At 41.8% G+C, this 24,769-nt stretch overlaps 1 protein-coding gene and 2 long non-coding RNA genes across 4 annotated transcripts in view; 2 read left to right on the forward strand and 1 right to left on the reverse strand.

Moving 5' to 3' along the window:
• Window positions 1–6,911: 6,911 nt before the first annotated feature.
• On the forward strand, window positions 6,912–10,176 carry LOC141800545 (uncharacterized). The gene is made up of 2 exons (XM_074683152.1): window positions 6,912–8,288; window positions 8,378–10,176. Exons 1-2 carry the CDS (start codon window positions 6,912–6,914, stop codon window positions 10,082–10,084), a joined length of 3,084 nt encoding a protein of 1,027 aa, XP_074539253.1. The 3' UTR covers window positions 10,085–10,176.
• An 11,616-nt stretch (window positions 10,177–21,792) lies between these two features.
• The window catches only part of LOC141800999 (uncharacterized), a 34,266-nt gene continuing 31,289 nt past the window's right edge, over window positions 21,793–24,769 (forward strand). For both annotated transcript variants that reach the window (XR_012599362.1, XR_012599363.1), the window contains exon 1: window positions 21,793–21,882. This is a non-coding gene — a long non-coding RNA (uncharacterized LOC141800999). The remainder of the gene's footprint in view (window positions 21,883–24,769) is intronic.
• LOC141801283 (uncharacterized) lies at window positions 22,105–23,490 on the reverse strand. Its single transcript, XR_012599381.1, has 4 exons — window positions 23,189–23,490; window positions 22,991–23,105; window positions 22,834–22,906; window positions 22,105–22,365 (listed from the first exon to the last, which is right to left on the reverse strand). It is a non-coding gene; the product is annotated as an uncharacterized LOC141801283 (long non-coding RNA).

The raw sequence follows: 24,769 nt of genomic DNA on the forward strand, positions 1-24,769 counted from the left end.
CCACCTGGAAATATGACATATATTGTATGATTAAAGGAGCGGTTGTTTCCAACATTTTTATCCAATTGCTGTTGCATTACTTGCAGACTTGCAGAGTAGCCATCCACTTGTAAGCCCCTTTATCTTGTGATGTTTGGTAAAACATGCGCTTTTATTTTGAAATGCCTGACAGCGGTAACTGAAAGTGCAGTATGGATGTTTGAAACTTGGCACAAGTGGGTGTAGGTGAATCTGAGAGTGGCAATAATACAGTTGGCTGGTGGCTTCCAACTCCTGAATCACTGCGTGGGCCTGGATTCATTCATTAGACAAGCAGTCACAACACATCTTAGGATAGTCATCTTGCAGTAGCACACATAACTGACAAAAAGTTCCAGATTGGCCATATTTTCGATGGTGACGAGGAAATAGACGCTAACAGGGACAGACGGTACCAAATTCAGAGGCTATTTTCTCTGCCTACAAGAACTAAAATCAAAAAGTAATACCACAGTTTAAGAGTGCTCTACATAAAATATTTTTTAAGTGCATTAAGTCTTCGGAAATATAAACATTTATCTGGACCTAACTAACTGGTCATGTGTCCTTCCGCCCAGCGCTAGTGCGCTCCGTCCCCCCTCCTCCTTTCAGCTGCAGGGAATGTAAACAAGCTATGTTTCAGGCGCCGGTTTTAGCCTCGTGTAAGTTTGATCAAGTATCATAATTCTTTTGTTTGCACTCTAAGGATTGTGAGGCAGCTTAGGAAATTCAAAATGAGTGACTATGACAGCGACGATGAAGTTTCATTCACTTTGGAACCAAAAGGATATCTGTATGAACCAGAGTAGCTACACAGAAGACGAGCTGCTACAGATGGAGACTGAAAGGAATACAGAGGAGACATCCATGGACACTGGACATCGAGATGCTGAGTGTTACTGCTGCCACGACTGTTGTTGTTGTTGCTGTTACAGGACACTCTAGAATTTAGAAGAGCAGGGAAATCTGTGTGTTGAGTTATACAGACGGCTTGAGAGCCAGCAGTGTCCTCTAACTCAGACAAATCCTGAAGAGTGTCTGTAACCAAGTTCCACTCGTGACAGCAGTAACACACAGCATCCGTGGGCACTGAGTCACAGCTCAGACATTTACACCACTGAGTATTTCCAACTCTATCTTGATGTCCAGTGTCTGCGGATGTTTCCTCTGTATTCCTTTCAGTCAGCATCTGTAGCAGCTCTGTGTAGCTACTCTGGTTCATACAGGTATCCTTTTGGTTTCAAAGTGAATGAAACTTCATCGTCGCTGTCAAGGTCACTCATTTTGAATTTCCTATGCTGCCTCACAATCCTTAGAGTACAAACAAAAGAATTACGATACTTGATCAAACTTACAGGAGGCTAAAACCGGAGCCCGAAGCATAGCTTGTTTACATTCCCTGCAGCTGAAAAGAGGAGGGGGGACGGAGCGCACTAGCGCTGCGCGGAAGGACACATGACCAGTTAGTTAGGTCCAGATAAATGTTTATATTTCCGAAGACTTAATGCACTTAAAAAATATTTCATGTATCGTACTCTTAAACTGTGGTATTACTTTTTGATTTTAGTTCTTGTAGGCAGAGAAAATAGCCTTTGAATTTGGTACCGTCTGTCCCTGTTAGCGTCTATTTCCTCGTCACCATCGATTCAAGTTTTTGTCTTACTGAGGGAGAGGAGACGACTTTCTACTGTAACTAATGTCCTTAGTGGTCACATAGAGCTCATACAACCCCACTTCAAAAAAACGGAACTATCCCTTTAAGGCTTAAGATGCTTTGTGAATAACTTTTATCTTACGGAGGGAAAATTCTAAGAAAAATCTTAGAATCTGAGGAATTCTACGGTTTTTCTAAGAATGACGTCACTAGGAGCTACTTTTAGCCTTAGGATGCTTTGTGAATACGGGCCCTGATCATCTCCTGTCCTACAGAGGGTGATCCCTGTTCCTGCATTATTCTTTGCCCTTGCCATTCCTGAGTGAGGTTGTGTGTGAGTGCACTGACCAGGCTTTGTGCAGCTGCAGCCACTGTCCAGTTGTAGTCCACATTCTGGCTGAAAAAGAAATAAATGACCAGTGACAACTGAAGGCTGAAGCTACAACTGTACATTAAAGGGGCTACAATGTTAACAGCGGCTAATAGCATTTCAGACTTGGCTAGTTCATGGTAACCATACACCTTCTTAATGTTTTGCACATAAAAACGAAATTTGAAATAATTTTCACAGCACCTCTTCAAAGAATAGCACTTCTTACCTGTGTGTCTGAACCAACAGGTTGCCCCAGTAAAAGAGACGCCATTGTTCTCCGCGTAGTAGCTCTGTGCTGCGTTGCTCATTCAATACAAAAGCCCGTTTTCTTTTATGGTATGGGGAATTACTGAAAAAATCTGAAAAATTAGATGGAATTTATAGATAGCTAGTTGCCAAGGGCGGTCTTGAAAAGCTCTTAAAAGCTTACTTTGACCCCAAATCAGGTTAATACACAGTACAGAAAGGGACGAGTCAAATCTCTTTAAGCACCTACGTTTCCTGAAAACAACAGCACCAAGGAAGGCTCTGAGCCATCTTTCATGCTGTCACTCACAATCCCACACCCTTCTCAGTCAAGACCAAGCTCCCCACACCAAAACAGGGCCAAAAGTTTGAATCTGAAGAGAAAAACAATCCGAAAGTGAAAAAAATGATCATTTGAATGCAAAAAAAAAAAAAAAACAGACTGAGGGAGATTTTATAAAAAAGAAAAACACCTCAAATGTTAAAAAAAAAATCAAGAGCAAAAACTGAATTGATTTGTTTAAAAATATTAAAAGAGGCGAATCAAAACTATTTTTGGATTGAAAAATAATTGCTTTTGCTTATTTTCTTGTTTTGGTTTAGTGTGTTATTTATTTTTAAATTCAGGATTGTTTTATTTTTTATTTTGTAAATCAGGATCAAACTAAAAAAAAAAATTGTTTCAACTTTTTTTTAAATGTTTTTTTTTTTTTTTTTAATTCACAAAACTTCTGGCCTTGACTCAGCTCCATACATTTGGTTGTCATCTCTACTTCATGCAAAGCAAATCTGTTGTGCAGTCTGTGAAAACTACAGAAGTGGATTAGGGCCATTGGGTTTGGAGAAAATAATTTTGGGCAGGTCGAGATTATTGCTGCATTCCATTTGTGCTCGGAGCTGGAAGTCAGGAGTGGGGTGTCATCTCCGAGGTTCAGCGTTCCAGTTGCTAAGTCGGAAAAACTTGGCATAACAGCAGTATTTCTGTATGTAAACATCCAATTATACTACGTATACAAAGCTGCTTAATTGCAACAAACACTAGTCAGAAATTCTAAAATAAAAAGAATATAATAGAAGCTTATTAACTTTTTACAACTGAACTCAGAATTTCCTACTGGGAACTCGGGGTTGGTGTGGTGTGGTGCGAAATTCCGACCTCAGGCACTGTTCCTGTTGGGCGTTCCCACCTGGAACTCGAAAATTCTGACTTCCGAATACAAATGGAATGCAGCATTAAGTCGAAATGATGAGAATAAAATTGAAATTTAAGATCAAAGTGGAAATGACTAGAATAAAGCTGAAAAACAAATTCAAGATCAAAGTCAAAATGACGGGAATAAAGTTGAAATGACAAGAATACAGTCAATAAAATAATTTGAGATCAAAGTCGAAAGGACGAGAAAAAAAGTCAAAATAACCTGCTCTGATGTTTACCGGCAGTACGCCGGGTACAGTCAGGTCCTTAACAATCACAGACACGACTGACAGTAGTAACAGCAGCCATACAGGAGCCTAAACGACAATCTTCGGAATCTGTGTTTGTGTGACAGGGTTGGTCTTTTACATTTTTATTGCATGTGGTGTTATATGAAGTGTGTGGGTAGGTAATGACTTTTCTGACTGGCCCTGAAGTATCCCCCCCTAAAACCAGCTCATTGGAGACCGGCGGGCAGGACTTCAGGACAGACACCTAAAAAGAGCAGCAGATAGCAGAGAGGGACGACAGTAGGACCGCAAGCAAAGCACGAGAAGCAACCCTGAAAAGACCCGATTGCTCTAGGAAGAAGAAGCAGCAGCCAGTTGTGGGCCTTTACGGTTTCCTGTGAAGAGAAGGAGGCTGATGTTGGGGAGTCACCGTGGAGTTGCCAATGGGACCGTTGCTGTGAGGCACTGGCATTAGCTTTGAGGAGAAGCAACGTTGGATGCACCCCTCTCTGAGTTGAGTACCCTCACAGGACCTTTTTATATTGAACCTTGGACACGGTTATAATTGGGTAAAGGAACTTTTTAAACACAAAACACCAGTTTTATTCTTTTCTCTTTGTGGGTTTTAAGTGTTTTAAGGGGTTTAAGATCCTTTAGGGAGCTATTCTTTTATGCTAGTTCTTTTTTAAGAATTTAATCTGACACTTCTTTCTAAGCCTGCAACCTATCACAGAGCCATAATGTGTGTGTGTGTTTTTTTGTCAAAGATTTTCATTATATTTTCTGTTATGTGTACAGGAAAGAAAAAGACATTTTAGGTACACAAAGCAGAACAATTTCGGAACAAAAACATTATATTCAATCACACTTATTCACACTACAAGAACTAAGAGACAAGACAACACACTCAATCGACATGGGGTATCAACAAGTGGACAAGTGGTATCGCAGAAATGAAGGGGAAGGGAAAGACAAGAGAAAAAGAAAGAAAAAGAGGAAAGGAGAAACATGCATTTAAGTATGTAATAATATTCAAATAATGAAAATAAATAAATAAATGAGAAAATAAAGAAAGAAAGAAAGAAAATCAGCAAGTCAGTAGTTCATAGGTTTTCAGCCTCAATGACAGGGTATCTATATGAAGTAAAAAGGGTTGCCAGATTTCATGGGAGGTCTTAAGGGAACCTTTCAGGGAGAATCTGATTTTCTCAAGTCTCATGCAATGTAAAATTTCTTGAATACATCTGTTATGTGTAGGTGGGTATAAATGAGTCCATTTAAGAAGAATGAGCCTACTTGCTAGCAAGGTAGAAAAGTCAAAAATACAATGTGAACAGTTTGACCAGCCAGAGGATGGAAGCAGTCCAAAAAGAGCAATAAGAGGGTCGGCGTTCACAGTGCAGCCAAGGACTTTCCCTAACGTATCAAAAATGGTGCCCCAAAAATCAGTCAGTTTAGTGCATGACCAAAACATATGAAGCTTAGCGAAAGTTCAGTCAGGAAGACTGGGGGCACACTCACACACACTTCTGTTCACTCATTCTTTCCCGCTTTGTCTATCAGCTGACTGGGAGGCGCGTCAATTTTTTTCTCTGTCCAATCACATCGTTTCCGCTTCAATCGTTAGCCAATCATTTCATAGCTGTCAAAGTTTAAATGCCATCTCTTCTGCTTGTCAGCTGTCTTTCAGGCTCGCGTCTCGACCCTCCTCCTCCCCAGACACCCCCAGTCTCTATGGCTCAGTCCTCTTTCTTCAGCCCAGCAGTCGTCCGCCCTGCAGCTGCAGATTGCAGTTCGCAGCCTCGCAGTCGCAGCCCAGCAGTTCTCAGCCCAGCAGTCCGCAGCCCGAGTCCGAAGTCCGCAGCCCGCAGTTCTCAATGAATCACAGATCAAGCCTCTTAGGACTATCACCACCACCAGTGTCTAGACTCCATCGGGGGATATCATAATTCTCAATGTCATTGCACCCCCTTTCATTTATTAATTGCTCAATGATTGATGGGGTCTAACCGCCAAACTATCTTTGCATGCATTTGTTCATTAAATTGGTTCATAACTCTTTATGGTGTTTAAGTCTCTCCTGATTGAAATGCATGTGGTCAGCTGGAGACAGTTTACACCTGTTACAGGAGTCGTCTCTATCTGGATAGATTTTGGCTAGTCTCACATTAGTGAAGTGTCTCCTGCGTAAAATCTTACATTGTAGAAGTTGTTGTCTGGCGCATATAGAAGTATGAGCAAGGTTAAGTATGCGGTTCCATTGTTCGTCGGAGATTGTGATACTGAGGTCCTGGTCCCAAATAGCCCACAGGGATCAGTCCTATGTCCTATCCTTTTTTGTTTATATATAAATGATTTACCCACTATTTGTACAGACACTGAATGCCAAATGTACGCTGATGATACACTGTTTTATGTCTCAGCAAAGAACCCCCATCAAGCTTCAGAGATCTTAAGCAGGCAGATGGTTAGTGTTTCAGAATGGTTACAAAGGAACCACCTAACACTTAATTACAAAAAAAACAGTATCAATGTGCTTTTCAATAAGAAAGAAAGTTCTAGATAAATTTCACATCACTGTTGATGCGAAAGAAATAGATGTGGTAAATGACTTTAAATATTTAGTAGTAACTTTAGATTCTCAACTTAAGTTTGATTTACATATAAAGAAGTTATCTAAAACTGTGAAAACCAGTCTGAACTGCTTTAGACTTATTAGGTCATGTCTCTCCTTTAAGGCAGCTCATTTATATCTGCATGTCATGGTCCTTTCACATTTGTCCTATTGCATCACTGCCTGGGGCCAGGCCACAGATTCAACTACAAAACCTTTATTTTCACTTTATGAACAAGCTTTGAAAATCTTAGATCAGAAGCCATAAAAATGGCACCACTGCAAAGTTATTGAGAAATGAAGCTTAGCGGAAGTTCAATCAGAAAGACTATCTTCCTGGCATGCCCCTTATCTGTCTCTGTCTTTAACCGCTTCCTCATAACTCCACCTCTCATCTCCTTTTTCTCCCAATCACAGTCAGTCACCTATTCTCTCTCAGCCAATCCGTCGTAGCTGTCATATTTAAATATGCTCTCTCTCTCTGCAGCCGGTCAGCTGTCATTCAGCGAAAAGGTGACGTGTCAAATCGTATGGCTCTTACTTTCGTATTGTTTCTCTGTGTTTTTGCCGCTTGCTGCATCATGTCCGACACCGACTCCGATACCATGCTGGAGCACCTGAATCCATCTGGCGAACTCTTGCTCGAAGCAGCCCAGTCCTCTTCAGCGCAACGCCGGAGTGTTCGTATCGCTCAAGCCGAGTATGAGTTCTTATACTCCCAGCTAAAAGCTAGCGGCATCTCCCCAGCCCCCGGGCTTCAGCTGTCTCAGCTAAAGGAGCTGGCAAGTTTGGTGTCTATCAGCGGCTCTCCCAACGGTTCCTCAGCCTCAGGCGGAGAAGCTGCCGGACCCTCAGTGTCCTCCCGCGGGCGTAAGCGATCCAGGTCTGCGGCCACCATCCGTCCGAAAAAGAGGATTTCTTCTAGAGCAGCTTCTGCCGCTGCTTCAAACCCAGCCGAGTTTCCCGCCGCCCATTCGGCTCCTCCTGCTGCAGCTGCCGTGGGCACCGCTCCTCGTGCTGCGGCCGCTCCTCCTGCTGCCGATGGCGTCTACACCGCTCCTCCTGTGGGCACTGCTGCTGGCGCTGCTGCCGCCGCTGGCGCTCCTCCTGTGGCCGCTGCTGCTGGCACTGCAGCTGCCGCTGCTGCTGCAGCTGCCGCTCCTCATGCTGCGGCTGTCCAGGATATCATTCTATCTAACATTCAACAACTGGTGAGATCTGTCCAAAACATTGACTCTCGTCTCAGGAGCGTAGAATCTGCTTCAGCTCCCTCGCTCCAGTCTGTTGTTTCTCTGCCGGCCATTAACAACTCAATAGTCTCGCCACCTCAAAGTCTGGCATCCGCTGTTCCCGCTCCCATGATAGGTAGGCCTTACATTCCCACAGCAGCAAACATTTCTCCGAGTCTTAGACAAAAAATCCTGCAAGGTAAATACGTCAACCTGGTTAGCATCATCCTTCCATCTCCAGAGTGTGATCAAAAAATCTCTTCTAACGAGAATGTGTCAGTCATTCTTAAATCATCCGATCCCCGTATGTCCAGAGATCTCTCCATAGGGGAGTTTCTCGTAGCGTTCGGGATATACAGAGATGTCATCTGTGCTGTCTATCCCGAACGTAGAATAGAACTAGATGCTTATCTAGCACTGATCGGCGACCTGAATATCAGATACGGGAAAAATCTCTTCTATCAATACCACAAAGCTTTCGCTAACAAGGCTGCTTTGCACATTTCTCAATCCAATTTGCTACTTAACTGGTCAGTATTAGATTCTGAGATCCTCATCATGCTCATCGGGGGCTCCCAGGCCGTGTCCTGCCACCTATGCGGCAATTTAGGTCACCCTCAGTCCCTGTGCCCTCAGCTGCCTTTCACGCATCAAGCCTCTCGATCGGCAGATCCTTCCTCCTCCAGTGCTCCTTCGGCGCCATCTATGACTGACAAACGCGGTAGAAAGGTGGAGTTTTTCAACAACAAGCCAATATGCAATAACTTCAATGAGAATATTTGTACTTACCCAGACTGCTTTTTTCTCCACGTTTGCAGCGCGTGCAAGGATGCGCACCCCAAATCAGTGTGCCCCCGCCGTCTGATCCCAGCGCGTCTGGCACGCGCTCAGCAATCAAACCGGCGCAACTCAAAAAACTCCTGAAAATCCATCCATCTACTCCATTAAACGTTCAAGCCCTGGCAGCAGAACTGTTAAATCACCCTGACTCTTCTTTCACTAATCACCTGCTCACCGGACTGTCTCAAGGGTTTCGTGTGGGCGTCGTCGCCCTCCCGGACATTAATTTTGTTTCAAAAAATTTGCAGTCCGCCACGAATGAACCAGATATTGTGACTCAGCTGCTAGGGAAAGAGCTCAATAAAGGTTACTTGATCGGCCCCTTTGACTCCCCTCCTTTTCCAGTGTTTCGCACCAGTCCCATAGGTGTGGCCACCAGAAAATACTCTGGCAAGAAAAGGCTCATTTTCGATTTGTCAGCTCCGCGCTCAGGCCCCATTATGAGCGTCAATAGCCTCATTCCTCCCGTTCCTTTTTCTTTGCATTATTCTACCGTGGACAACGCCATCAAATTAATAAAAATAGCCGGTAGGGGAGCCTGGTTATCTAAAGCAGATATCACCGATGCCTTTAAAATCGTCCCCATCCATCCTTCTCAATGGCACCTCTTCGGCGTTAAGTGGGACCAAAAATTTTATTTTGCTGTTAGACTTACTTTCGGCTGTAGGAGTAGTCCTTTCATTTTTAATCTTGTCTCTGAGGCCCTCTGCTGGATTTTGCTAAATAACATCAGACTCCCAGCAGTGCTCCATCTTCTGGATGATTTTCTGCTCATTGATCCCCCTCATGACAACTCCTGTTCCTCCCTGACTAAATTAAAGCAGCTGTTTAACAAGCTCGGCGTGCCTCTCTCTGACGAGAAAACTTTAGGCCCCGCTACATCTTTAGAATTTTTAGGCATCACACTCGATACCTCAGCCATGAAAGCTTCTCTTCCAGAGCAGAAACTCGAACGCATTCGTAGCATCTGTCAGTCCCTCTCATCTTCAGGTTCCTTTTCAAAACAGCAGTTACTGTCTCTTCTGGGTCATCTTAACTTCGCAATGCGCATTATTCCTCAGGGTCGCTCCTTCATTTCTAGGCTGTTAGATTTGGCCTCCTCCGTCCCAAATCTACACGATCAATTAGAGCTAGACGAAGGCTGCCGCTCCGACTTGAAATTTTGGTCGGAGCTGCTAGATCAGTGGAACGGCATTTCGTTCTTCTACGACGACATCGTGCACTCTTCCGACGCCATTCAATTTTTCACGGATGCGGCCCCATCCGTAGGTTTTGGGGGGTTTTATCAAGGCCAGTGGTTCGCTGATCACTGGCCCCCTTCTTTTTCAGAGCTAGATTTTTCTTCTGCTCTCTACGAGATCTATCCCATCGCCGTAGCATGCCACGTCTGGGGTCATCTCTGGCATCGTAAACGGATTGCGGTGCTCTGCGATAATCAAGCCGTAGTGGAGATAATTAACAAAGGTCGTTCTTCCAGCTGCGCAATCATGCCCTTCATGAGGCGAATCACCTGGTTATCAGTTAATCTTAATTTCATTATCACCGCTCGCCACGTGCCTGGTCAATTTAATGCCATTGCTGACTCACTGTCCCGTTTCAAATTTCAGGTTTTCCGGAATCTCTGCCCGGATGCCAATACTCAACCTACACCTGTCCCCTCTCTGAACGAGCTGGCCCTGTATTAGTTAATCCCCTTCTTTCCCCGTTTCTGTTATCCGCAAGATATTACATGAGGAAAGGGCTAGCAGCTTCCACGTTAAAATTGTATGATTTTGCTTGGATCACCTTTGCAACTTTTTGTTTCAACATTAATGTTCCATTAAAACCTGTTCACATCATAAACATCTGCGCTTTTATCACTTACTGCTCCGATGTTCGCCATTTCAAGCCGCAGTACATCCGTGGCTTGCTCGCTGGTATTCAGTTCAATATTAGATGTCATGATCCCTCCTTTCCCAGCCTTTTTTCAAACCCCTCAATTAAGCTTTTGCTCAAGGGCATCTCGAAATGTTTTCCCTCTAAGCCAAACAATAGAAGACCCATTACCCTTTCCATTCTTCATCGAATTTTGTCTGTTCTTCATGAAGGTTTATTTTCCCCGTATGTCGATGCACTTTTAAGCAGCGTGTTTTTACTCGCATTTTACGGATTCTTGAGAATCAGTGAATTTACCACTCCTTCTCTTGCTTTCAACCCCTCAGTAGATATTTCCTTTTCCGATTTAACTTTTTCTCCTGGACACTATAATCTCTTCCTCAAACATTCAAAAGCAAAAGGTGCATGCTCCATAATCATCTCTCAAATCGACTCTCCTTTTTGCCCGTATAAGGCTATGGTTAAATATTTACGCCTCAGATCTGCTGCTGGTCCTTCTCCTCTTTTTCTCACCCCTGATAATAATCCCATGTCGAAAACTTGGTTTAATCTTCATCTCAGAAAAGTGCTCATCTCATGTAAACTCTCGCCCCTTCATTATTCTAGTCACTCATTTCGCATAGGTGCTGCCACTACAGCAGCAGCACAAGGCATCCCGTCTTCTTCACTCCAGCAGATGGGCCGTTGGTCTTCCTCTGCTTATACTTCGTACATTCGTCCTGACTCCACCTCCATTCTGGAGGCTCAAAGATCCCTGAAACCCTGATTCGTAAGTAATTCATTTCTCTGGTGGTGGTGCTGCTTTTAGCTGCAGTTTACTCTGTGGTCATTCTTTCACTCATTTTTAACAAGTTTGATGTTCTGTCGTAAATCTCCGCCATCTACTTTCATCTACTTTTTCTCTGTCGTCATTCCTTTAAAACAAATAAATAAATAATAATAATTATAATAATAATAATATATAAACCTACATTCTTCCATTTTATTCTCCAACTAATATCATCTTCGTTTTCAGCAGCTGTCTCACAGCCTCCTACTGATCATTGCCTCTTCATCAGTAGCGTATCACGGCACCCGGCTTGGTTCCTCTCCATCATCAGTCGTTTCTCAACTTCCTGTTCTGCCCCTGCCTATCATATCTCTATTCATTTATACTATCTAGCTAACTTCACACTGTTCGTTTTCTCTATCAGCAGTTGTCTCGCGCATTCGACTAATCCTCTCCTCTCTACCAGCAGCGTCTCACAGCATTCGGCTGGACTTCCTCTCTCTATCGACAGCTGACTCTCAGCATCCTGCTGTCATCTTCTCTCCATCAGCGCTGTCTCACAGCATTCGCCTGATCATCTCCTCTCTATCAGCAGCTGTCTCACAGCATTCGCCTGATCATCTCCTCTCTATCAGCAGCTGTCTCACAGCATTCGCCTGATCATCTCCTCTCTATCAGCAGCTGTCTCACAGCATTCGCCTGATCATCTCCTCTCTATCAGCAGCTGTCTCACAGCATCCGGCTGATCCTATCTCTATCAGCAGCTGTCTCCCAGCATCCGGCTGATCATCTCTCTATCAGCAGCTGTCTCACAGCATCCGGCTGATCCTATCTCTATCAGCAGCTGTCTCCCAGCATTCTGCTGTTTTCTCCTCTCTATCAGCCGCTGTCTCACAGCATCCGGCTGATCATCTCTCTATCAGCAGCTTCTCATAGCATTCGACTGGTTTCTCCTCTACAACAGCAGTTGTTTCAACACTTCCAGTTTATCCTTATCTCTCATATCTCTATTCGTCTATCTCATCCTGCTAATATATTAAATGTCCTTTTTATCAGCTGCTGTTCACAGCGTCCAACTGTATACCCACTACATTAGTAGCGGTCGCATAACATCCGGCAAACTGTCCTACGTTCATACCTGCATTCGCTCATCTTTCCGGCTAATACTATTCTGTTCTTCTTTGCCATTATCAACTATTTTACAGCATTTGGCTCATATGCCCTCTCCGTCAACTGCTAATCACAGCAACCCAGGCTGATTCGTTTTACCTTTCTACATTGATCGCCTTTCTTTTCTGGTTAATATTTATTTAATTTTGTCTCTACTATCTGCAACTGTTTCTCAGCCTCCAAGTGATATCTCCTCTTCAGCAGCGCTTTCAGCTTTTTGGCTGATTTCTCTTTTCTTCCCTGTTCTCTCGTTTTCTCCTTAGCTGCCTTATCTCAATTTGTTATCAATGTCATTTCTTTCTAAATCAATCCTTGACCAGTCCGTTTTCATTATGAATCACTTCACTTCTCTTCCGCAGTGTTATTCATATTTCATAAATTGTGATTCACTTTGCAAATTTCGATGTCCTTTAATTCCTGTCTCTTTTTCTGTTTAGCGTCAAGTTTCAGGTATGGTATACCTTATCTTGGGGGGAAGTTCACGGGAGCATCAATCATTCCTCATGCTCCTGAAACGATCACTTCCTGCGGGGTCTAAGCGCCAAAGACTTTTTCACTCATCAATTCTTTATCTGTTTCATTAAAATTGGTCACTCATACTATTTGTCTCCTCTTCCTTATTAGTCTTTCCTGATTGAAATGAAGCTTAGCGGAAGTTCAATCAGAAAGACTATCTTCCTGGCATGCCCCTTATCTGTCTCTGTCTTTAACCGCTTCCTCATAACTCCACCTCTCATCTCCTTTTTCTCCCAATCACAGTCAGTCACCTATTCTCTCTCAGCCAATCCGTCGTAGCTGTCATATTTAAATATGCTCTCTCTCTCTGCAGCCGGTCAGCTGTCATTCAGCGAAAAGGTCCTCAAACCCACCTCCATCCCTTCACCACCCCATCAGGTCTCGGTCATCCCTCAAGTCTCAACCAAGCATCTCACTCCTTCACCACCACCAGTGTCTAGGCTCCGGGGGGAAGTTCACGGGAGCATCAATCATTCCTCATGCTCCTGAAACGATCACTTCCTGCGGGGTCTAAGCGCCAAAGACTTTTTCACTCATCAATTCTTTATCTGTTTCATTAAAATTGGTCACTCATACTATTTGTCTCCTCTTCCTTATTAGTCTTTCCTGATTGAAATATAATTTGTTGACCTTTTCTAACTTTAGAAAATGTTCTTTTCTGACAGTTGTTTTCAAGTGCCTAAATGGTCTGGCTCCACAAGTGATGTCCCAGAACTTCACAAAGATAGACAGCTGTAGGACAATTACAAGGAACAGAACACAACAAAACTGTAAAATCCAAAGATGCAGGACAACATTTGGGCAGTCATCGCTCTCAGTGCAAGGCATACACATGTGGAATTCCTTACCGTCTGAAATTAAATCTCAAACAGAACTTAAAAAGTTCAGTGTAGAAGTTGAACAGTGGCTTAAACAGCAGCAGAAATGCGAACACTAATTTCTCACAAGCAACTAACAGTGAACTATTTTAATAATTTTTGATGTTAAATGTAACCTGTGTTTTAGCTCTAATTCACTTCAACTGTGTCTATTTATTTAAGGTATTTATTGACTGAATTCACTGTGTTACTAGATTTGTAAAATTGTATCTGTATAACTCATTGTTCTGTAAATCCTGACCAGGGACAAGGACTGCAAATTAGCTAGACGTCTTATATATGTTCACATTTTCCCATTGTGGCAATGTGGTATGTATCGTCCCTGTCAAATAAACAAATAAAATAAAATAAAAGTTTGATATCAAATCAAAGCTTGGATTTCACCCTGTCACGTGACCAAGTCACTAATTGTTATCCTGAAACATTAGCTAATAATCTAGCATTTCATACAACCCTCTGACTGGCCATCAGGTCAACAAACGCCCAAAAGTTAATGTCATGTTTTGACTGATTTGAAAGGACAACTTTGTCTTTGGGTTATTTGGTTATTTCACAGAATGGAGTCTTTGAATTTTCTTGTGTATGGTTGGAGGGGTTTCTGATTTTGAAAATATTTATAATATCCCAAATAATAGATTACAGATGCAACATGTGCACACATTCCAGAGGTTCTCTTTCCAGCAGGACAGAGACAATAATTTGCCTTCACAGGATCATCTGATGCATTCTTGTCAAATTGAATCCAAACATTGCATTTTATTTGAGATCTGTGACAAGAATGAATCTGCCCCCTTATGAGATCAGCGTCATGCTGGTAAACCCAAATCTCAAAACCCAAATATGAAATAACCAGTCAATCAATCATCTTATGGATTTCTCAGATCCCCTTTCCCTTACTATAGTTCCAGTCTACAAATTAAAATTGTCCAAGCCATTGCTATGCAAAAAGACATGCAGGCCATTAAACAGATTACATGTATATATATATATATATATATATATATATATATATATATATATATATATATATATATATATATATATGTATATATATATATATATATATATATATATATATATATATATAATTACTAGAAACAGAAATTGAAAGAAGTAATGTTTATGCATTGCTGTCATTGTAGATATATACAATCCAATTACAACAATCCAAAAATGCATCGGTTTTTATTTGTATGAATGGCTCATTATTATCTCATCACAAAGGCATATCATAATGTTCAATATTAAAATGTATAACATTTCATGTGAAATGTTTGTTTTGAATCTAGCATCCAAATTCTAAAAGAAATCATACTTAAAGGATGAATTTGGAACAAATCTTTAAAGGTTCCCTGATATACAAAGATATGTATCCTGATTCTACCACAGTAACCCAACCTGTTAATTGAACAACTTTACCGCTCTCAGAATTTGATGATTTTTTTTTCCCACTTTGAGAATTTATATGTGGCCGAATAATTTGTAAGTATTTTAGGTGTACACCAACTGTAAGTTGGTCAGACACATCTCTAAAGAATTGAATTTGTTGGAAGAAATCATGAAAAAGAAACTTTTTTTCCCAGTAAAAATTCAATAACTTCTTTCATTTGTAATACTTATCTTTACATTTGATTTCAAAAGATGCACCAGACTTCAGTGAAGGTGATTTGACCCAATTTGATGATTGATTATTTGTGTTTGAGTAAGTTTTGGGGTAAAGTGTGCACCCTGGCTCACACCTATGGCAATGATCATAAAATAGGTCATAGTACAGGCCCTGGATGACTTTTGGATTTTCTAAAGGTATATTCTTGGGAGTGTCTGGGTGTACTACAAATACCACACAATAAATAAAAAAATTGGGCTGTGGGCAAAATTACATGTATTGTGAAAGAGGTCCTTTAAGATTTTATGATGAAGAAATATGCAAATTTCTGTTTTTAAAACAGACCTAATGTGCAAAGAATTACAACATAAGTCTGTTGGTCCACCCTACAACTATATTTACTTTTTTGCTTATATGACCAAAATATGCAGCTCATCGATGCAGATTTTTCTCGACAACATATCAGTTGTTAATACTGACATAAGCATCCAATATTGATATCATCCAATATAATTGTGTATCCCTAATGCCATTTAACCAAACCTGAGCTTCTTTAGGCATAAAAATATGGCCAATCTGGAACTTTTTGTCAGTTATGTGTGCTACTGCAAGATGACTATCCTAAGATGTGTTGTGACTGCTTGTCTAATGAATGAATCCAGGCCCACGCAGTGATTCAGGAGTTGGAAGCCACCAGCCAACTGTATTATTGCCACTCTCAGATTCACCTACACCCACTTGTGCCAAGTTTCAAACATCCATACTGCACTTTCAGTTACCGCTGTCAGGCATTTCAAAATAAAAGCGCATGTTTTACCAAACATCACAAGATAAAGGGGCTTACAAGTGGATGGCTACTCTGCAAGTCTGCAAGTAATGCAACAGCAATTGGATAAAAATGTTGGAAACAACCGCTCCTTTAATCATACAATATATGTCATATTTCCAGGTGGTCAGTGGGAAAGAAGACCAATCACGATTCCCCCTGATTCTCGTGGTGTCAAGGTGTGCGTCCAGGGCTTGAAGACCTCCGGCAAAGTGCAGGAAATCCGGCGCAGACAAACCTGCCTGATTGTGAAATCCTGCAGGTCGGTCTGGCTGCCCTCCGTTGATTTCACTTGATTGAGTTCCGACTGAACCAGTCAGGAAAGAGAGGCGGGAGCTGCAGAGAGCAGCTCCCGCCTCTCTTTCTTGATTGGTCCGCAAGACGGACCAATCAGAATTTCACAAACAAGCAGCAGCGACCCAAATCCGCTACGTCATACCGTGGCTTGATGCGTATTGGTCTATGATGAGTGTGACTGGCAGAACCATCGTCCAATATGGAACTGTTCATCTTATTTGTCAGATTAATGTGCTTCGTGAAGAGAGTAATTAATGAGGGAGGTGGAGAACAGAGGCAGAGTAGCGACCACCTGTAATGAAGCTGTGATATTGAGAGATGTTTGTGGACAACGAAGAAGCTTTTGAAGGCTTCAGAGAGCAAGTTTACCTCTGAATCGGGATACCTGCTCGAAAACTGCGCCGCCAGCGAGTCTGTAATCACGCAATCGGGCGCGCATGGATGTATTTGTCATCCATGCGAATTTCAGTAAAACCTTCACTCCCACTAGCGACTTCGGTGGGTTGAATTATTTAATTGTACTTTTCTGAAACGGCATCTGAAATACTAAACCCATTGCAGTATGAGACTACGAAACCACAACTCCCACGAGCACTGCCTGCACACAGTGTTTGCTCATTGGTCCATTCGCAAAGTCTTCTACTGACAGACGCCCAGACTTTTTTTTACAGTCTATGCCCCAGACGTGCTGGTCTCCAGCCTTCGTCTTGGACACCAGCTCCTGGTGTTTAGCTCCTGATAACGTGATTTAAAACTTCACTCGCGTCTTATTTGCTCTCTATGGTAAACGGATTCCGGGATTTAAGTCACAATCTAGCGCCAAATATTCCGTAACTTGTTAAAAGTGAGGACATTTATCAGATGGAGCTCATTTAAGCTCACAGTGCACCGTTCTCACCAGTAACACTCACCTAGAGCAGGGAAGGTGAGGATAGGAGAGGAGAGGAGCATAGAGAAGAGAAACTGATCATAGATATGAGAAGCTGTAGGAACAGTATTCAAACCTCCTAATAAACAAACATTTTAAAAGTATTATTTATAGACCAAATCACGTGACAAGGGGAAATGGCTCACTGAGTCGTTTGGCGTCCGCATGTCAGATAATCTTATGACTAATTGCCCTTAAACTTCGATTTTCTTATAGACAAAAAAAGCAGGAATTGGCTTCTCAAACTAAATAGGCTTTTATGTCAAGCAAAGGGCGTACCAGAGAGACAAGACAGACGGTAAAACAACGAGAGTCTGCCTGGCGTCCAACTGAAGGAAGTATGGGAGAAAATGGAGACCCACCTGCTTGGGCAAAAGAACCACAATATCTTAATCTCAGATCATGCTCCTATTTCAGTCACATTCTCTCCTTGCTTTAATTTGTATAAAACAAAACAGTGGAAGTTCAATAACATTCTGCTGTGGGACAAGGAATTTGTTGCTACAATTAATGAAAGAATATCTGACTTTTTTGAAATAAATATAAACTCCGTTGCATCAATACAGACAGTTTGGGAGGCTTTTAAAGTTACGTGTAGAGGTTGGTGTATTGGTTACGCCACAGCAAAACAGAGAGAAAGAAGCCAAAGGAAAAATAAGCTAATGCTTGAATTGAAGAATTTGGAGATGCGACATATGACAGATCCCAATGATCAGAAATTAAAGACAATGGTGTTGATGACTAGGACAGAGTTACAGGCGATTATACATGAAGAAACCTCTAATGCATTATATAGACTTAGGAAAAAATATTTTGAATCTGGCGACAAAGCTGGCAAAATGCTTGCACTTAGATTAAAACAACTAGAGAATAACTCATCTATAACTGCCATACATGATAACAACGGATCCTTATTATATGACCAGAAATAAATAAATCTGGCATTTCAAAATTATTACTCAAAATTGTATGAATCTGAATGTAACTACAATCCTAATTTGATTGATGACTTTCTCAAAACGGCACCACTTCCGCACCTGAAAGAAGATGACCGGGCATATTTGGAGACAGATGTCCAGGAATTGGAGATCAAAGCAGCTATCAGAGCTCTCACTGCTGGTAAAGCACCAGGTCAGGATTTCTTTAAATGTTTCCAGGAAGTCTTATCTCCATTTTTGACATTGCTTTACCGGGACATCATTGACAATCAATCCATGCCTTTTACTATGAATGTAGCTGTAATCTCTCTGCTCCCTAAGGCAGGAAAAGACAATTCAGAAATGGGCAATTTCCGCCCCCTCAGTCTGCTCAATAGCGATTATAAAATCTTTGCTTAAATTCTTGCTATGCGTCTTGAGAAAGTCATCTCCTCATTGATTCATCTTGACCAAGTGGGTTTTATTGCTGGGCGTCATTCTGCTTACAATATGCGCAGACTTTTCCATGTCATGTCAGAGGCTGCATCTCTTCAGCATCCCGCGGTTGCAATCTCTCTTGATGCTGAAAAAGCATTTGACCGAGTAGTGGTCGTACCTGTTTCACATATTGGCTAAGTATGGTTTCGGACCAACATGTATAAAATGGATTGAGGCCCTCTATCATAATCCAGTTGCTTGTGTCAAAACCAATGGATTAATATCTCCAACTTTTCAGCTTTTTAGATCTACTAGACAAGGTTGCCCAGCCTCTCCAGCTATCTTTACTTTAGCACTTCAGCCGCTTGCCTGTGCTATTAGGAAAAATCAGAGTATAATGGGTATTACGCTGTTTGATCATGAATTTAAAACCAATTTTTACGCAGATGACATTTCATTGACATTGTCTAGACCGGCACACTCTGTACCTTATCTTCTGAAAACTATAAGTGACTTTGGCAGCCTATCTGGATACAAGATTAACTGGTCCAAGAGCAAAGTCATACCCTTAAATCATCTCACACGCTCTGAACATCTGAGCTTTACTCCCATTGTATGGAAGTCAGAAGGTATGCAATATCTTGGTATTAACATCGTATCTCCAATTGACAGAGTTTTTCAGTTGAATGGACCAAAACTATTAAAAACTGTGCGGGATGATTTGAATAGATGGACAAACTTACCATTATCATTATGGGGAGGGCGGAGATACTTAAAATGAATGTGCTCCCAAGATTAGCTTTTCTTTTTTCTGCTATCCCCTTAGAATTCCCTCAGACATTGGTTCAAAGAGATGAATAAATTGTTTTCTTTGTTCTTATGGAAAGATAAAAAAACAAGAATTAGCCTAAAAAGATTGTCTGTCCCTAGGAGGGAGGGTGGACTAGGGGTACCAGATGTGTACTCATATTATTTAGCATATAATGGTGTTTACCCGATATCCTGGGCATATAAGAAAGAAGAAGCAGAGGTTGGTAGCTGGAGATGGCTGGAACAGAATAGAATAGAATAGAATAGAATAGAATAGAATAGAATAGAATAGAATAGAAAAATACTTTATTTATCCCCGAGGGGAAATTCAGGAGTCACATCAGCAATCAATAAAACAAAAGTAAGAAAGTGTATTGAAAGTGCAAAAAGGTCCATAAGAAATTAGATGACGACAGCCCGTCCACCACTCTCCAGCCCAGCCAGTCTCCACCTCCACAGGGTCCAGGACTGAGCCTCCCCAGCAGTCTGTTCAGTCTCTGTCTCCTGGATCCTGTCTGCTCACAGCAGGCGAAGCTCCTCCAATGTGGGGCCGGGGTCCGATGTCAGCTCCGTCAGCCACATCCGTGAACAGCAAGATGCCACTGGGCTAGCACAGCTAGCTCGTCCATCCCACCAGAGATAGAGCCCATGTTCCCAGCAACAATGGATGGAAGGACAGGTCCATGTCGTCACCTCCCAGCTCACATCCGAGAACCAGCAGGTCGTCCTCACCTCCTCCTCCTCAGCTCGAGGGAAATCATCAACCCCCACACTAGTTAGCATTGACATGCTACAGGCTGCTAACAGCTAATTTTGCATATAAACAATGCAGCCTTGGTTACATGAAGGATCTCCAGACAAACACAGGAGAAAAGTGGTCAAAATATCACTGAAGCCACAAAAAGTTTGGTGTCCATGACCAACAATGAACCATACAAAGTGATGATCCACTCCAAATACACAGATTACGAAAAGAGACGAAAAAAATTACAAGAAAAGGACAAAAACGAGAGAGCTACTGCAACAGGCAGCTTGCAAAGAGCATGAGCAGCGCCTAGCAACGGAATAGGATTATATCTGAGGATTATATCTGAAAACTGTGATAAATTTTCTCTTGCTTCTTTTTGGTATCACCTTAAATCTGATAAGCGCATAAAAAAACCCATTATCTTATTTTCATGTAGAATTGCTAAAGCAATACATAAACAACTTAAAATCAACGGTTTATCCTTGCCCTCTTGTCCTATATGGAAGAATTCATTATTTATGGCTGGCGGGAAACCGATCAATAATGATATATGGCTGGACAAAAGTGTTTTTGACCTCGGCCACATACTTAGTAGCAATGGAGAGATGTATAATTTTCATGACCTTCAGGTGAAATTTGGATTAAACAATTCAGATATCTTTCAGTATTTGTAACTGAAGTCTATCATGCACAGTCATATAAGTAAAAATAATATGCTAGCTAATAATGAAGCCATTGATGTGAAGCTAAAAGATGTAGTCTCTGGCAGAGGTTTCGTTTCTAAGATCTATGGATTATTATGTTCTACCTTTTTTCAATGTAGTGTATTTATAAAAGCACAGTGGGGGAAGGATTTGGGCCTACATCTAACAGCAGACCAGTGGAAAGCTATCCTGAGTTCGAATTATCTCTCTAAATGTGTAAGGTATAAAATTATACAAATAAAAATTCTGAACAGATCCTACATTACTCCTCACAAACTTAGTAAAATGAACTGTAATATTTTAGATAAGTGTTGGCATGGGTGTGGGATGGCAGGTACTCTTATGCATTTACTGTGGCACTGCTCAGAGACACAGTCATTTTGGTTAAGTGTCAGAGAATTTTTATGCACATTATTTGATATCAATTTCCCACTATGTCCAGCAGTATGTCTACTTGGGAAAAGCATAGAAGGAGTAACCTCAAAAGGACTTCAGTATTTGTTAGATTTAGCCTTTCTTTCAGTTAAACGCATAATACTAATTAATTGGAAGGTGAGGAAACCACGCTGTTTTAATATGGACTGCTGGCTAAGAGATTATTTGGAGTTGATATCCATGGAAAAAGCAGCTTCTGTTCTGCAAGATCTGGGGAGTGATCATGGAAATTTATTGAGTTTGATTATGTCTCTGTGACGCCACTATTGTGTTGTCACAATGGTGATATTTCTGTAACATTTTCCATGCGATGCTAAAAGAGTTTTGATGTGTTGATTATACACAAATTGTTTTGAAGGTTTATCTTTCACATCTGTATTATCTGATCAGACAGTAGATTTCCATCATTCGCCAGTAGGAGGCAGTGTTACCCTGTGCAGTACCTGTGGGACTGTCTTTGCAGCAGTCGCTTTATGGCTTTTCACGTCGGCATACTTCATTCTGTCGAGCACGGCTGATATGAAGAGATGCTAAAGCGGTGCCTGTGACTATTTTCTCCTTAACAGGTATGTGAAGTATGAAAATAAGCCGTTTAATCTGGTGTCTTGTAGATGAATGTGTGAGTAATGAGCCAGAGAATTTTGGATGAATCTGTGAGATGTATGTAAGTGTGGCAAGTGGGAGATGAAAACACTAATTTTTACTGGGAACCAACAACGCCACCTGGGGAATTTCACCCCAGGAAATAATTTAGTTTAATCAGGACACACAGGCTCGAAATTACCACAGGGCAAGAGACAGGTTATAGAAAAATATAACAAATCTTTATTTCAATCATGAATAAAAACATCAGCTGCAGATCATGCTTTTCCTTTCACCTGAAGGTGGCACTAAAGGGCAACAGAGCTGGGGCTTACCGTGGCGGCCCAAACTCAAACTCATGGAGGGAGGAAGAAACCTAAAACACCCGTGACACCACACACACGCAGATCTGTGAGCAAAAAAAAACCCACCACCAGGATTGGGTCGCCACCTTGGGCCCACAGCACCTGTCCACAGAAGAAAAAAACACTTAAAACAGGCCACAATGCTTCGTACAGCTGTCTAAAAAAGGAAACACCCACACACGCACGCACACAACTAAATTATAAGGAAATAAACAGAATAAACAGTATTAACAGAACACAATTATAACGTATTGCACCAAAAGAATATTAAACAAAACAAAAAATACAAAAAAAGACGTTAATCAGAACTAATTAGACCTAAAGCTAAAGAAAATAATAACAATGGGTGGGCTCGAACCAGGAAACAATCAAGACGAAGCCCAATTTACAGAAGAAGGCAGAGCCAAAACAGCAGCGCAGTTCAGGAGCTGTTGCGTGGAGATAATGACTTGAGCCACCACCAGCGCAGCACCACAGAGCCAATGGACAAAGGCTGCAGCAGAAAGCACCACAGTCAGCCAGGAGCGCAAAATAAACAAGGAAGGAATAAGGCGGACATCGCTGACTTACCTATGGGAAACACGACCACTTTCAGAAAGGCCCCCAGCAGGGCAACCTGACCCCACGGAACCGACAGCCCTCACTGAATCGAGAGGGAGATCGTGTCACCATTATGTAATTTTTAGCACCTTAACGAGTAACGAGAGAGAGCCTCGCGGCATGTTACCTGTGCGCTGCAGGGAAGGGAGTTTATGCCTCAATGCCAGCCACGCCAGCAGACAGCCAGCCACACACAAAATTCCAGCCGATAAGCCTGATCCCACACCACCAACAGTCCCACGCTGGACAAGGAAAGAAGCCCACTATGTCATTGACAATACATTTTGCACACTAAAGGAACGGAAAAAAACGGTGCGCACTTTACCTATTGCCAAGACGCACACCTCGCTGGTAAAACACGCCGATGGCACTATCGCCCGACCACACAACCAGCTCATCCACCTCAACACACGCCACGCCACGCCACGCCACGCCACGCCACGCCACGCCACGCCACGCCACGCCACGCCACAAGGAGCCGCGGATCCAGAGGGAGAGAAAGAGGGAGGGCAGCCGAGATCCAGCCCCACTATATAGCCGCGCAGTGCCGCCCATCAATCAGTGCAGGTAAAAAACAGGTGCTGTGCCCACAGTGGGAGGGTGCTCACAGCCCTTCTGCCACATAAGTATAAAACGGATCTTTCAGATATCAGAAGTACCGCGATTATTGGAAAATGGCGCGGCAGTTTACTTTCTCCAAAGTCACTCTCTATAGTTCAGGTTTGGGCTCCAGTACGTTATAGTTAGCATTGTGATTATTGTATAATGTGTAAATACCATGATTTGTATTTTTCTGAGGTTGGAAAAACAAGTGATTGTTAAAAGTATGTTTGTATAAAATGTGAACAGCACTTAACGTTAAAAACAGTTCATGGTTTACAAAAGAGTTAAAAACACTATAAAAATGTCAAAAGAAAGAATATTAAAGCCAGAAGCTCATGTATTAAGAAAAGAAACGCTAAGATGCAGCTACTTTGAGAAGAAAGAGAACTCGAGAATATGATTTCATGATTTAAGTGGAATTTATATGTGAATCTGATTTTATAACAAATTTGATTTGCTTATTTCACTGTGAACATGATATTTTTCACTGACAAGCATGTGTTTTATTTGATCAAACAGAATAAATTCTGTTGAGCACGGCTGATATGAAGAGATGCTAAAGCGGTGTCTGTGACTACTTTCTCCTTAACAGAATCAAATGATCTGTTTACTTGGTGCCAGCCCGGTACCTGTAACATCTCCACTGAGTAAGAAACGATCAGAGGGGGAGATACTATGACACATATTTATAATGAACTGTTGTCAACTGTTGATTTCACTTGCATTCATATATATGTCTATTATCTCTCTTAGTTGAATTGTAAGTGTCAGAAGCCTGTCCCTGGGTCATAATGAGTTATTTAGTATTTGTAATGATCAAATTGTGAAATTATTAATATCACTACAAGTTATGTGCTGCTAGTTGAACTGGTGCTCCTATCAGATCTCGGTGTGTGTAGCTGTCTTCTCCAAACCAAAGATACTCGTTTTTCAGTTTTGTAACATTCACGTGTGAACATGTTGTATATATGTATTCTGCACTCTCTGTCTTTTGCTTGGTACTGATGGGTTGGGACTGGGCCCCTGGCCTGCTTGGCATAGAGCTGGACTGGGGCTTACTGCCTGTCTCATGGTACCGGCTTACCCTAGTTTATGTGGTGTGTATGTTTGTGTGTATAAGTGTGTATATATTTGTGAGACGTGTAATTTTCTGTTGTATTGTACAAGAAAAATAAAAAAATATATATGTATAAAAAAAAACAAAAAAAAAGGTTGGGATAAGGAGTTTGGGCTATCAAAAAGAATTTTGACATCTTCACTTTGACCATCTGAAACATCAGAATTGTTATAAGCCCTTACACGA

The sequence above is a fragment of the Halichoeres trimaculatus genome, unplaced genomic scaffold (assembly GCF_033239565.1).
Source record: "Halichoeres trimaculatus isolate MK-OKI-2021-1 unplaced genomic scaffold, fHalTri1.1 fHalTri1_scaffold_12, whole genome shotgun sequence".
NCBI lineage: Eukaryota > Metazoa > Chordata > Actinopteri > Labriformes > Labridae > Halichoeres > Halichoeres trimaculatus.

What these genes read in the sequence shown, in the direction of transcription:
- LOC141800545 (XM_074683152.1), top strand. Translation starts at nt 6,912, where the DNA reads ATGTCCGACACCGACTCCGATACCATGCTGGAGCACCTGAATCCATCT. An exon ending in CTGACAAACGCGGTAGAAAG is followed by an intron (nt 8,289 to 8,377) that starts GTGGAGTTTTTC and finishes CCACGTTTGCAG; the next exon opens with CGCGTGCAAGGATGCGCACC.